Here is a 15,617-nt window from a genome sequence, read left to right as displayed (position 1 = left end):
AGGGTTTTATCATTTTTTGAGTCTAAGAGTATTCAAGTACAGTAACTGAATGAAAAAAATATTTCAGTAAAATTAATCGTAGTTTACATCACAAATGGTACAATTCCCTATACCTAAATGCTTTTAAAATCATCATACACTCACAGGCATCAAAAATTCGCAAATGATAAATTGTAATACAAACTCAAACATTGTCCTGCGATATGACTATTGCAAATGACCACCTTGCAATATCGATGCTGAAACGATATATTTTGCAGCCATAATATAGAGTTTTAAAACTGACAAGTCATTCTAGAAAGAGATATTTGTATTTTTACACACCTCCACATTCAGGTCAGATGAGGTGTAAACCCTGGTAGTATATATTAAAAGGAAATCACTCACTTTCAATGCATCAAGCATGGGCAGTTAACATGATTTATGTTTCCCCCCCACAAAATAATTGCAGTATAACTAACATTGCCACAACAAGTTTAATCTTGAAGTGTAAATAAAATTGATAGCTTGAAGCACCCATTTAACCATGTTAAGAATACATTGGTTTGACTGATGGAATATATGTAATCTTGTTTTTGGAGAAGTTTCACTGGCAGCCGAATGAAAGAGACCGCTCAGGGTTAACACCACAAAGGCTTGATTGTGCACAGCACACTACTGTAAAGCATACATCCCCGAACGTTCACTTAATGTTGACAGAAGCTCTGCACAATGAATTCATTGTTCTGAAGAAAGCAATTAAATCAGGATAATCTGAACACTCCAGGTGTTCTGCTGGAGGGTTTCTAATATAAACACCTGCCTCGAACTGATTTACGAGACACAGCGAAAGGACTTTCACTGCGCTTCTAGTTCTCTAAATACACTTTGCTTAAAAATCACTCTCTGTGTAAATAAGAATGCATAAAAAACAAACAGCAAAATAAATGTGTTTTTAGAGTCTGAAAATATTGCTGCATTATTATTAAACCTTTCAATTTTTTATTATTTTTATTCTAATGTGACAAAACTTGTATATTCCTTTAAAATGTACAGTGCCTACAGGAAACCATCATGTTCCTTTGAAATAATTGTTGTATTTTTCATACATCCTGAAATCAAATCACATTCCAAATTACTTTTCCAAATGTATCCAAACTATCTCTTAACCTTTGCCATTCTACAACTTTATCTTGAAGGTCTTTTGAAAGCAGGATGTAAAGTGAGTAAAGGTATAGATTTTCACAGATGATTTTCTATAAGCACTGTATATATAATTATTTCATTTACGGAAATTTAAAATTTGAAAACAAACAAGCAAGCAAAAAAGTGTCCTCTCACCTGTGGATTGTTGGCCTCTGCAAGCTTACACTGGCGAAGGAAAAGCTTAAGATTTCCCCAGTTCATATAAGGCAACAGGACCATGGGCTTCTCACCATCTTCTATGCACACGTGGCTGATGGGTAATAAGTTCCTAAGAGCAAATAGACCAGAAATGTGTGTTAAACCACGTTGGTGTTGAGTAAAGGTCAGGCTTGAGCAGGAAAAGGCAAAATAATTAATGTGGGAACACAATGAACAAGCATTAAAGAAATATGTTTATATTTTAGATCAATACGTGACAGGAAGTGACACGCTACCCTTAAGGATGTACTGCATGTGCATAAAAACTATTTCAATCAGTGATTAATTTCTGAAAAGTCATGGGCTGTGCTGACCGTTTAACCCCAGACACGGGGTCTGCGTGACTGCAGAGCTCGAAGCGTTCGGGACAGGATATGGGTTTGAGCCCATCCCAAAAGGCAACCAAGCGGGAAACAGAAAAATCTAAACAGAATGTCTGACCTCAGGGCTCCACTGCCATTATATTAATATCAGGGAAAAAAAATATGAACTCAGATTAAATTATAATAAATATTATAATTATTAGTTTACTATTTAGTGTTCTTTTAAATGGATATTTCACCCAAAAATTTACATTTCTCCACCATTTACTCACATACAAGTGGTTCTAAACTTTTATGCAGAAAGTTTAGCCAAAACACTGGGGCAAAACAATGTGACCTAAAAGTTTTTTTTTGTTTTTTTCTTTCACATGATATACAAGCCCAATCACACCAACAAAGAATTCAATATCACAGAAAGGTTGCTTTTATCCTCACTGGCACAAGTGTAAATGTTTACACAACAGTTCAATACAAATTTAGCTATATTTTAGACAAAATAATGTCTTTTTTTGCTCAGTTTTGCCAACAAAAATCTTTTCTATAAAGCTGTAGCAAAACTACTGCGAGTCCCTGGTCAACACAAAAGTGTAATAACATTTTTTTTTTTTTTGCAGGAATCAGGTGAATGATTCAATTGTACATTCACATAAAATTGGGATGCAACGATAAACCATTTTCACTATTAACCGCGCTTTAATTCGTCAAGGTTAATTATCGTAACATTACGAACTGCTGCAACAAAAAGTGTGCCAACTGTGCGCTAGTTTAAAGTTCCAAGCTTGTACACTGAGGCTAATATCAGGGTTCATACACATTTTTACTGCTAAAATTCCATGACTTTTCCAAAACTTTTAAGTACATTTTCATGACATAATGTTTCATATACAGTAATGTCTATACATGGTAAATAATATAAACAATGAAATTCAAATTTATTACAGCATATCATAGAACATCCAACAATTTATTTTGTTTAAATTGTTTTTATATTGATTTTTTCAAGCACTAACAATGTGAGAGCAAGTTTTTGGCCAAGGACAGAAGTAAAGTAAAAACAAGTATGCCGAGTTCAGACTACATGATTTTCAAAGTAGTCGTGTCACAGGTGTTTTCATACTGCATGACTATCTGGGCTAGTGTTTTGTTGCTGCTTTGTTTACACTGCAAGATGGATCGGCGACAGGGGGTTTCACACTGCATGACTTTAAAATAGGAAAAATTGCCGACAACTTTGTCCAAACGACTCTCACAACCAAACAAACATAGCATATATTTTGTTACTAACTACACAATGAGAAAGAAGCCTTTAATGGGGAGGAAAATGTACATATTTGCTCACCTGGGTTTGAAAGGAATTAGCAATTTCTCCTCAATTTTTTTTCTTTTTTGACCCGGTTGTGATACTGCTCAGATGACATATCAGACATCAGACAGTGCTCCTGTCAAACTTCCACTAGTTTTTCCTCCATTTCTTGGGTCTGAGTACACTAAAAATGAGCCCTTTTAACTCTTCCCCCAACTTCCCACTGACCTGCAGGTACCCATGCTAGTCAATGCTGCTCTCTCGTTGGCTGTAGGTAATCGCCAATGATATTTTAAGTCAAAACTGCTTTCACACTGTATGATTTGAATTGCTGACAGGTCCAGATATTTAGCATGCCAAATATCTCACGAGCATTGGCGACTCATCTGCAATTCCCTCAGATCGCGTCTTTGATAGTTCACACTGTGTGATTGTCACTTACGTGAACAAGCACCAAATTACCTGTGATTTCAGGCATTTGTTGCCAATTTCTCAAAACCTATCGGTGGGTCAAAATCAGGGCTAAAATTATGCAGTCTGAACTCAGCATAAACTATATTCAAGTTAGGGCTGTACAATATATCGTTTCAACATCGATATCGCAATGTGCGCATCCGCAATAGCCACATCGCAGGGTATGCAATGTTGGGATTTTAGTTTAATGTAGAGCTTAATCATAATGGACTAAAAGTTTATCATCTGCATGCATTTTTAAAGACATAGTTCACCTAAAAATTACTTACCATTTTCATTACATCCTTCACTTGTTTCAAACATTTATGATATTTCTTTTTTTTAAATGAACACGAAAAGAATATTATTTAATAACTCCTATATTAAAACAAGTGAAGCGTGAGTAAATAGTAAGTACATTTTAATCTTTGAGTAAACTGTCCTTTTAAGGAGTGTGACTGTGTTAACATGTCAATATTTAAAAATTTTAAAACATCCAGCCACAAAAAAATTGTTTGTAACTTTATTAAAGATTAAAATAATATACAATGAGGACTAGGCGACGCAGTGGCGCAGTAGGTAGTGCTGTCGCCTCACAGCAAGAAGGTCGATTCTAGCATCGGCTGGGTCAGTTGGCATTTCTGTGTGGAGTTTGCATGTTCTCCCTGCGTCCGCGTGGGTTTCCTCCGGGTGCTCCGGTTTCCCCCACAGTCCAAAGACATGCGGTACAGGTAAATTGGGTAGGCAAAACTTTCCATAGTGTATAAGTGTGGGTGTGTGGATGTTTCCCAGAGATGGGTTGCAGCTGGAAGGGCACCCGCTGCATAAAATCGTGCTGAATAAGTTGGCGGTTCATTCCGCTGTGGCGACCCTAGATTAATAAATGGACTAAGTTGAAAAGAAAATGAATGAATGACAATAAAGACTATGCAGTGTTGATTATTCATTATCTGCACCTGAATAGTGAATACCTAAAAACTAGAATTTACTTTTATCTTTACTATATTTTATCTATGCTTTTAATTTATTTGTTATATATTATTCGAGACTTACTCCTCTACAAAATCCCCCCAATCAATCCAACTAAGCCTGTTAAATCATCTGGTGAAATTGTATTCACATCGCAATATACCTCACAGAAATACACAATATCCTAATGTCAGATTATTTTCAATATCTCGCAGCCCTAATTTAGGTATACAGAGTTGTTAAACTAATTTTCATGCCTCCTCCAAAACATTGTGGGTTTTTCAGTTTTTCAAAAACTTTTCCAGGCCTGGAAAATAACATGTCAAAATTCCATGACTTTTCCAGGTTTTCCATGAACGTATGAATCCTGTAATACTGTATGCATGCACACTGGTTTAACTAAGCCTGACTTAACTATGGTTAAGCAGTCTTTGACTACATTTGTTCTCTTTAAAAGGGAAATAATTAATACTTAGTTAATATGTAGCTTATACTTACATTAGACAAATACAATTTAATAAAATTTATTCTTATTTTTATTTATTTGTTTATTTATTAATTGTTCTGTCATTTATTTTAAGTGCAGAATTATTACATATGGTTAAATGCCAAAAACTTTTCAATTATTTTTAAGTACAAAGAAAAAATAACTATTGTTTGTTTTTACTATTATTTTCTGCTGTATTTAGTTACTGAGCAGCAATAAAAAAACTTTAATAAGGAGTTTTCATGTGATTTTTAAACTAGTAGTGTTTTAAAATTAATGAATAAATAATAATCATGATAACCGTGATTATTCCTTAGACTATAATCATACAACCAAAAACAGTATCAAACTTAAATTAAATGAATGAATGAATAAATATTTCGATGACTTCCTCGTTTTATTAATTATAATCTGATTATTTTATAATATACATACATACAATTTTTTTGTTATTTTAAGTAAAGGTTATAGTTTTTGTACTCATCTGTTGTTTCAAACCTGTGTCTTTTGCAGAAAAAAAAAATGGTAATCAAACTTGACAAGGCTATCATTTTCAAGGCTATAGACGCAAAATGAAATGTTGACATTTAATATGGATGAGTGTCTGCTAGACTATACATGTATAAATAAAAAGATAGCCTTGGATAAATCTATCAGGGACAGAATTGATTTAAACAAGTAGATAATTACAAATGCGGAAGGCTTGAAACCACATTCATTTCTATGAAAGGAGCATGGTAAACAAGAACACACTAATGAAGAAAGAATGCAGATGGAGACTCATCAGTAATTCGGTGACTCTCACGGCAGAGGAAGTGTGTAGATTAGTAGTCAGAATAGTCTCAGAGCTGTAGCTGCGGTTATCTGTCATCTGTCACAACACTCTAACATTACACAACTTGATTCCATTGTGGAGAAGGATAATTCACACACCATGAAAGAAAGGCAATTTGCACGTCATTATTCTAATTATCAGAAGTGTGTGTGTGTGTGTGTGTGTGTGTGTGTGTGTGTGTGTGTGTGTGTGTGCGTGCGCGTTGTATTACATTTTTGTTGCATGATCATTGTTTGGATTCATAATTATATGCCTAAGGACTAAGAATAATTACTTTCTTATAACTTACTTATAAACATGTACATACAAAATACAATAAAGATTTCTAAATCTAAAAAATACAAATAAAAATAAAAGACTGATAGAGAAAAAGCAAATAATATAACGGGCAAATGATATACAAGTAAAGCAATAAACAATTTGTAACAGCAAGAAGCAGCACATGGTGTGTTTGTGACTCACCTGTGGTGAAGGCCCCGTAGTTTACAGCTTTCTGTAAGCATCATGGTCACCTGTACCTCAGAGGCGTGATCTGCAGTGTCAAAAACAACAAGAGTGTCACAATTAGTGATGTAATAGCCTTGTTTGCAACTTTTTTTGTCAAAATCGACACATTCATTTTTTTCTTATTATATTATATTATATTATATTATATTATATTATATTATATTATATTATATTATATTATATTATATTACATCACATTACATTACTTATATTTTATTTTATTTTATTATTCATTTTCTTTTCAGCTTAGTCCCTTTGTTAATGAATGAACCGCCAACTTATCCAGCATGTTAATTACGCAGCGGATAATTACGGACAATTTAGCTTACCCAATTCACCTGTACTGCATGTCTTGGGATTGTTGGGAAAACTGGAGCACAAGGGGGAAACCCATACGAAGGCAGGGAGAACATGCAAACTCCACACAGAAACGCCAACTAACCCAGCCGAGGCCCACAATCTAACAACTTTCTTGCTGTGAGGAGACAGCAATACCTACTGCACCACTGCGTCTCCTTTGTTTTATATTATATTATATTATATTATATTATATTATATTATATTATATTATATTATATTATATTATATTATATTATACTTTAAAGTCAGACATACCTTAGACACATTTAACATTAAATCAAGCACATAATCGATTCCCAAAATTATCACCACTGTAGTGCTGTTTTTTATTTCCTCAACAAAGATGTGAGGAAATAGTGTCAAATTAAGCGTCAAATCACAAGGACTGTATTATTATTTAATTTACTTCATGCAAGACATTTTTCTACTGAACACAAACAAAACTAAATAATGTGTTGTTTAAATATTTCCTAGGAAATAACAGATAGGGGCAAAAAATAAAGCTAAAAATAAAATAAATAAAATAAAATAATGTGTCAGTTACTAACAAAGCAATTATATGGCTTCTGAAGATTTTTGAATACAGAATATGTAAACCAATTTTATGATGTCTATATTATGATTGATCATTTTTAGAGTTAAACAGCTCCAGAACGTCCTTAAATACATTAGAATGAAAACCAAGATATGACCAAGATATTATTAGATCCACCGTTTGTGTTCTACAAAGACAGTCAGCCACAAAAAAACAGACATTAAATCAAATAGCGATGGATTCTACATCTGTTTGGCCCTGTAAGGGAAGTTCGTGTTAGTAAAAGGTCCATGTAGGTCCTAAATAACCCCTCCACCTTCCACTTGAGAAAGTCTGGTTGCTCGAAAAGCTCTTTCCAGCCAATCTCACAGATTGCTGGCTGAGTGAACACATTGAGAATGAGTTCACAGAGGTCTGCTTTTATCTTGGAGCACAGCTTTTGACGGATGCTTGGAGAGTTTGGGTAAAGCGAATTGTTTCCTATCCCTTGGGCAAGGGCCGAACAGCTTGGCAGAGCAGAGGCTGGTATAGTGGCATTGTCTGATGATTGGCATCAGCCCTGGGCTGGGTTAAAGGGGCATAAGGGCACATAAAGGGGTGACCGGTGTGATGGAAAGAGCTTAAGTTTCTCATGGCATTTGCAATTTCTTCTGAACTTGCAAATGCCTTTAAAACAACCCAGCCTAGTTTCATTCCTGTATTTTGAACTTACATTTATAGTAATTACGCTTATTACCACAAACAATCCCTTAGGTGATTTTCTAGGAAAATAGGTTTTGAGAAGGTAATTTTAAATCAGTATCGTTCTCAAGGGGGGTATCATATGAGGGTTGAAGAGAGGATGTACAGTACCTTTCACTGCTTTCACAAAGACTTGTTTTTCTTTGCTTGGGTCCTTCTCATCAAGCAAGACTCCATGAAATATGCGGCCAAAAGTCCCTGTGGATCAAAATAAAGCCACTTTAGGAAAACAGAACTTTCTGCATCTGCCTCATATAAAACAGCAAGATAAAACATTAACATCAAATATAAACAATAATCTGCATGAGTTTAACATTGCAAACATTTTACAGTTTTGGGGGATAAACACATGGTAAGATTCCAGAATGAAGCTGTTTGCCTGACAATTAGTGATTTATAACTTATCTACGAAACGTGGGGAAATAAACTTTTTCAGGCAATCAGAAGAGTCCTCACTCACACTGACAATCTCAACAATATTGAACCCCATCTTAACAAAATAAAAAAAATGATAACAATATATAATTTAATGGATATAATGTTACTTTTTTGTAACTGTTATTTGTCACAACTGTCATTGTATATTTATTATATTATATTATATTATATTATATTATATTATATTATATTATATTATATTATATTATATTATATTATATTATATTATATTATATTATATTATATTATAATCTGCTCAGATCAGGATTATTGCAGCCAATACAGAGTAACAATTTCTTTCATGAGGATTCCAATGCTTCAAGCTTTATAATGAATAAAGCACATTTTCACTCTAAGTGTGACATTTAAGTGGAGATCTCTCCTAACATAAGAGAATAAATGAAGGATGTTGCCTATACTCCCTTAAACACGTCTCTTATAACCGTTTAGTGTAGTCATGTCATGATCAGAAGCAGCTTTACATAAAATAATAATTAAAACAGATTACAAAAAGGTAAGAAAAATGACTATGCAACTTAGAATTGCTGCAAATGATGGAAGAAGAATTCAACATGAAAAAGTTTGGAGTGCATATTTGATGCTCGCAGCCATTAGTAAACCTTTCCAAAAATGCATCTTTTAAATGTAAAAAGTGTGTTCGGTGCGATCAGGCTCTTACTCTGCCCATTGTATTATGTTTTGCTATGTTGTGTTATGTTATATTTTAATATATTATATTATACTTTAAAGTCAGCACATGATCAATACCCAAGATTAACACTATCATAGCTGTATGCTGTTTTTGCCAATCATGATAATGCAGAAATAAAAACTCTGTTTGTTTATATATATATATATATATATATATATATATATATATATATATATATATATATATATATATATATATATATATATATATATATGTATGTATATGTATGTATATATATATATATATATATGTATATGTATATTATATATATATATATATATATATATATATATATATATATATATATATATATATATGTATATATGTATATAGTGTCACTGATTTAAATCAATAAAAAACACAGTATGCATGTTTAATTCAATTTCAAGGTTTTTTATTGTTTACTAGTATTTATTTTTTGTTAAATAAAAATGTATTGTTCATTTATTTATTTATTTATTTATTTATTTTACTTCTACATATCTAGATTCTCCTTGGCAATAACCATTTTTTTTAAAGGTAAGATTTTTGTAAATACAGAAATAAAATTTCTATCAAGCCAGTATCGTGTGCTGTATCTAGTATCGTGTGCTGTCTAGTTCTAGGTTATATATGTCTTTAGGAAATAGTGCTTCAAATCGTAAAATGTGACAAACAGAAGGTGTAGACAGCTTTCCAGGATGACCTCAGAGAACAAACACGACATGGATTTACCAGCAGGCACAGGACAGTCTTTTGCATTTCCACTGCTGTTCTACAGCGTCTCAGACAAAGCTGCAGTTCCCATAGGCTCAGATGACACCTCTAGAAATGTGACGGATCAGTGCATCTTGCAGAGCAGTGAAGCTCAGAGTAGGTTGACTTTGGGTAGTGTTACTGGGGCGAGGGGCCAGGGGCCTCATGTACGAAGACTTGCGTGGAAGTCTTACTAAAACATTGCGTACGCACAAAGCTGTAAATGTGCGTACGCAGAAAAAATTTCAGATGTATGAAACACTGCCTACGCCGAATCTCACGCATATTCTTTTGTACATCTGAATGAACGTGAAACTGAGCGCAACATGCACGAGCACAAAACCCCTCCCTGCCTCCTCCCCCGTATGAATATGCTAATGACTATGCTAATGGAAAAACCCAACGAAAAAGCAATGGCAAAAGCAAGCAAAAAGAGAAACTTTGAACAGAATGTGAATTGGAGGTGCTTTCAGAGGTAGACCGGAGAAAAGCGGTGTTATTTGCAAGTTTGTTCTCCGGAATTAACAATAAAAGAAATAAATAGAGCGGGAGAGTTTAGCTGATGCGGTTAACACAGTTGGGTCTGAACATCGCACTGAGTGCATTGAAAAAAGAAATATTGTGGTTTATATCTGTAAAATGTTGCAGGATGATTAACAGTCACAGTGGCGCTACTCGTAAGACCCATGTGTTCAGGAATTGATACGTTCGAGCATGAACTTGGCTCGAATCCAGCGTCTGATGAACTCTTTCTTGTTTTTTCCCCCGCTACATATCAGATTTTGTCAACTATTTATCACGAGAAAGACAAGTAGGAATCATTAATAAGTTCATATCAATAAGCATCATATTTTATTTGCACATTTATTGAATGGAAATGTTTCTGATTCACGCATGCAAATTCATCTTCAGATAGGTATGTAAGATTTCCATACCATACAGTTGACCAGCTAAACATTAAAGCACAATTTGCAGCGGTCGCCTGTTTTCCCAATGTAATCTGAGCGATCTACTGCACGCACATTGCTATAAAGACACTATCTGAAGATGAATTTGCATGCGTGAATCAGAAACATTTCCATTCAATAAATGTGCAAATAAAATATGATGCACAAACTTATTAATGATTCCTACTAGTCTTTCTCGTGATAAATAGTAGGCAAAATCTGATATGTAGCGGGGGGAAAAAAGAAGAAAGAGTTCATCAGACGCTGGATTCGAGCTGAGTTCATGCTCGAACGTGTCAAAACATGTTCACTTGTGTCTTACGAGCGCGCCACTGAGACTGTTCAGGGTGCAGCAACATTTTACAGATATAATAATATTGAATGGAAATGTTACTGATTCACGCATGCAAATTCATCTTCAGATAGTGTCTTTACAGCAATGTGCGTGCGGTAGATCGCTCAGATTACATTGGGAAAACAGGCGACCGCTGCAAATTGTGCTTTAATGTTTAGCTGGTCAACTGTATGGTATGGAAACCTTATATACCTGCTGAACCCGCCTCATACAACTGCCATTGCAAGGCTCAGACACTTTGTAGAGAGCAATTTAACACAACTGCCTCTAGGAGTCGCCAATGGAAATAAAACAGACACGCACAAAAAATGTGCGTACGCCTGCCAGAAAGCTGCCGTGAAGTTGCGCACATTCCCACGTTCAGTTCTTTGTTAGTAAATCCAAACGTGAGCGATTCTGAGCGTGAAACCTGGCGTACGCAAAGTTTTTGTGCGTACGCAGCGTTGATACATGAGGCCCCAGATCTACATTGCCTATTTCTCTCTCTCTCTCTCTCTTATCTGATGCTTTTTCCTCTCTCTTGCCACCATGCGTGTTATAACATGCCACATTATCTCAAGCCAACTTGTTGACGTGGAAACCAGCTTTAACCCCTGATTACCTTGCATGTAAACAAATCAACGTTGTGATAAAAGTATATTAAACGATTTCAGTCAAATTTAAAAAAGTAAAGTAAATGGTGCTGTGTTGTGCTACTCTAAAAATTTATATTTTTAAATAAATAATATTTTCTTCACCTTTATTCAAATAAATCAGTTTTTTTTAACACACACACACACACACTTTTGTCCTAATTTTTTACAATATTATAAACCATAAATATTTTTCTCTTTAAATTTACTATATATTTATTAATTAGTACTTCAATTAAAAGTGTTGCAGTAATGCAATAAAAAGAAGAAGTGTCTATTTTCAGGGTTTCTGCAGGTTTCATCAAGTCAAATTTAAGACTCAGGATTTAAGGGTCCTTTTTTGGACTCTTTTAAGACCATTATGAATGAAATTTTAGACTTATTCAGGGCTAAACACTACTGATTATTTCTAATGGCGCAGTTGGGGCAATGGAATTTTTTTTTTCTTGCCACAAAAAAAAAATCTAAATGTAATTATTTCTTAGAAACATAATTTAATGTGTTAAAATAAAACAAACTCTAGTTGTATACACTATTTTCAACGCAATATATATTTTTTATACGAAACATTTAGAGGCCGATCACACCGAATGCACTTTTTGCATTAAGAGGCGCTTTTTTGAATGATTTTGGGGGCCAATCACACCGAACGAGCTTTATGAATTGAGAGGCACCTTTTTGAATGGTTTACTAACGACTTTGAATGTTTTGTGCGCTGCTTAAGCATCCTTTTCACAGTTGAAAAGAAGTCAACTCTGGGCAGAATAAGCGTTACATCCCTTGCGTCTATTTCATTCTCCAATCAAATGAAAGCAGAAGCGGCCTTTCCGTAGAGGTGCCTGCAGTGTTTGTGTTGTCAAGACGACAACAGAGACTTTTGAAAATGAAGGAGAGAGATGTGGTTTCTGTTTTGAGTTATCTGGAGCTATATGACTTTACAAATCGTGAATATCACAATATGATTAAATGTTGAAACTATATTAATATCAACAGCAACACTCTTACACAATACCCAAGCTGATTCAGTCGTTGTCAAGTGACTTAAAAAGCGAACTGCCCTTCCCTTTTTTCAACAAAATCTGCAGTGTGGTGTGCCTCGCGTTTTTGGAACATTAATGCGCGTTCGGTGTTATCGCCCCTTAACATTGCTAAAGAATATTTATTGTGGAAGCAATTACATAAATAATAAAAAATATATATTTGATAGCTTGGTGATAAGGCTGCATTTTGGGCCTGATGCTCGAAGATCTTTACTATGTAATCAGAGTTCTTTGATTATAGTTGAACTTGTCAGCCAAACATATGCACACTCACTCACTCATTCACTCACTCACTTACTCTCAAGCACACACATCATATGTGTAAACTACATATATTTAGTGTGTGTGTGTGTGTGTGTGTGTGTGTGTGTGTGTGTGTGTGCATGCATGTGTATAACTGACAAGATCAGTTCACCTAATTTTTTAGAGTAAAAAAAAAATGAAGAACATTTAGCTTGAGAAAACAAAAGTAAATGATGACAAATGTTGGATAAAGGAAGCTGCCCACTTGCACTACTTTCACAAAAAATTCATATTTATGGCTTTGGTATTACCACAAATGAATTGCAGCAAATATTTAATCAGTTAAAGAACTTTGAAACTTGTGTTTGAAAACAAAATCAATTAAAAAGCACTGGGCTGGTCATAAAAACACAAAGCAAATGGCCCTTCCAAAAGGATTAATCTGACATTTCCCCCAAATGTCCAATAAAATTGGTTTGATCAGTCACATTGACTCAGTTTTATTGCCCAGCAGCACTTAAAACAAAGCACAATAACCCCCTATAAATAATGAATCAGCTTCATTAAGCTTTGTGGCCACACGTACGCTATTAAACATCTCACTGACGGAAGAAATACACTTTAGAGGAAATTTTGCAAGAACTTTCTCAAGTCAAATAAGGCAAGTTCTTGACACACAGTTTTGTGTATGTTTAAAAGCTCACGTGACTAATGACATTCGTGTCAACATCTTCTGTGCAAGCCTGGAGTGCTTCTGGCACAAGGCCCGGCACAGAGCTTTTCTGTTTAGACTCCAATTTAGTGTTTGAGTGCAGATTTCCCGCTGGAGCACAGCTCTTGTGTGATCCAACTACATTATTTTGCAGAGGGAAGTGTGTCTAACCTCAGACTGAGTGGGCAAATGACGCGTTTGTCTGCAATGATGCAATTTCAGCTGAACAAGGTGTTCAAAAGAACTACTATCAGAAAGAAAAGGGTCAACGGCACTGAGAAGTCTTTCAAAAGCACACCGTTGTCTTGTGGTTTCGATGTGCGTCTGTAAGTCAGAATATATTAAGGGATTTAGTACCTTCATGTAAGACGTCTCGAAGTGTGACTCTCTCTCTGGAAATGGCAATGTCTTTAACCTTTGCTTTGGCCTCAAGGAGTGTTACACTTCTCAAATCATTCTTCTCTATCCGCAGAGATGGATAACCTGAAATCACACACAAACACACACACACAGAAACACGCCTCATTAAATTAAGTGTTGGAAATGCACAATAGAACTAATTAAAAATCTGTGTAATGACAGACAAATCTAAACAATGTCGATTCAGGGAATGACAGAGGTTTGCAGTGTTATTTAAACAACTGGAAGTATCTAGACACTTCATCAATGGAGTAAAACCGCAGCTTTGCCAAAGGCAAACACTGCAGTGTCACTCTTGCACAACATGTTTTGGTGTGTAACTGATTTAATCACACAGTTATACATAGTCAATTGTATTAGATGTTTAGAGAACTGGAGTGTTTCCTTCTCTAATTCAGCTGCAATGTAGGTTAAAATACACAAGCACAGAATGTATTGTGAGCACAAACACAAGAACATAATTTTTTTTTTTTTTTACTTTGTGTAACTTAAAACAATTACATTGTAAAACTTTTATCCTCATGCATGTGTTTATGTTTCAGAATAATATTTATAATCAATACCTAACTGTGCCTTATGGTAAACATGATATTAGTGATTATAGTAATACAGCTGATTATGAATACAGAACAAAATGCAAATATACTCACATCAGCACAAATAGCCAGTGTTCTTGTATTCATTTGGACTAAATTGCTACACTCGTACTACACATGTATGATGCTGCCCCCATGTGGTTATTAACAGCGTTTCTGCAAGTTTCACCAACTTAAATTCATGACACTTTTAAAACTATTATGAATACAATTTTAGACTTACTAAAGGCTAAATGCTAAGGATTTCTTTGTCAAATATCCCAGTTGTAAAAGATTTTCACTTGTCCAATCAAAAATTATTAAAAATTAATACATTTACTAATTCAATAAAAATTGTTAGATTTTTTTTGTAATTAATTTTCAAATATATTCAAAACATAGCTGTCCATCACATTAGTCTACAATACTAATTATGAGATTTAAGACATTTTAAGACCCTGCGGATACCCTGTATTAAGGATATCTAATGTAAGGTTGCTAATATCTGATGCAAGTCTAAACAGACCCTTAAGACTGCAAACTAAAATAATTATGTGATGATTTTCACAAAGTACAACTGTTTTAATAATAATAATAATTATTATTATTATTTTTATTATTATTATGAAATGAGAAGTAATGTTTCTTGTGAAACAGATTAACAAAATAGAATGCTAATTTTGACTCTGAACAATCATGTGACATTAGATTAACATTTTTTGATTTTTACATTTATTTAAAAAGGAATTCATTACCATAAGTGAGGGACAATGTACATATAGCCAGTTAAGGCTTAACAAACCTAGAGGTTTATCTAGTGAAGTGATGGCCAAACTAGGGCCCGCGGGCCAAAGTTTGCCCATGGTATTCTTTGATTTGGTCCGCCATCCTATCTGAGAAGAGTGGGAGAAT

The 15,617-nt window shown here is 34.4% G+C and overlaps 1 protein-coding gene across 2 annotated transcripts in view; it reads right to left on the bottom strand.

Annotated features, from left to right (window-relative positions):
• ryk (receptor like tyrosine kinase) overlaps nucleotides 1-15,617 on the bottom strand; it is a 96,671-nt gene that overhangs the window by 14,947 nt on the left and 66,107 nt on the right. For both annotated transcript variants that reach the window (XM_005165931.6, NM_001083826.1), the window contains 4 exon segments: nucleotides 14,068-14,193; nucleotides 8,008-8,094; nucleotides 6,216-6,285; nucleotides 1,321-1,453 (listed from right to left, as the gene is read on the bottom strand). In XM_005165931.6, coding sequence (XP_005165988.1) covers nucleotides 1,321-1,453; nucleotides 6,216-6,285; nucleotides 8,008-8,094; nucleotides 14,068-14,193 — 416 coding nt within the window.

The sequence above is a fragment of the Danio rerio genome, chromosome 6 (assembly GCF_049306965.1).
Source record: "Danio rerio strain Tuebingen ecotype United States chromosome 6, GRCz12tu, whole genome shotgun sequence".
Lineage (NCBI taxonomy): Eukaryota > Metazoa > Chordata > Actinopteri > Cypriniformes > Danionidae > Danio > Danio rerio.
This window is presented reverse-complemented; position numbering and strand designations above follow the sequence as displayed.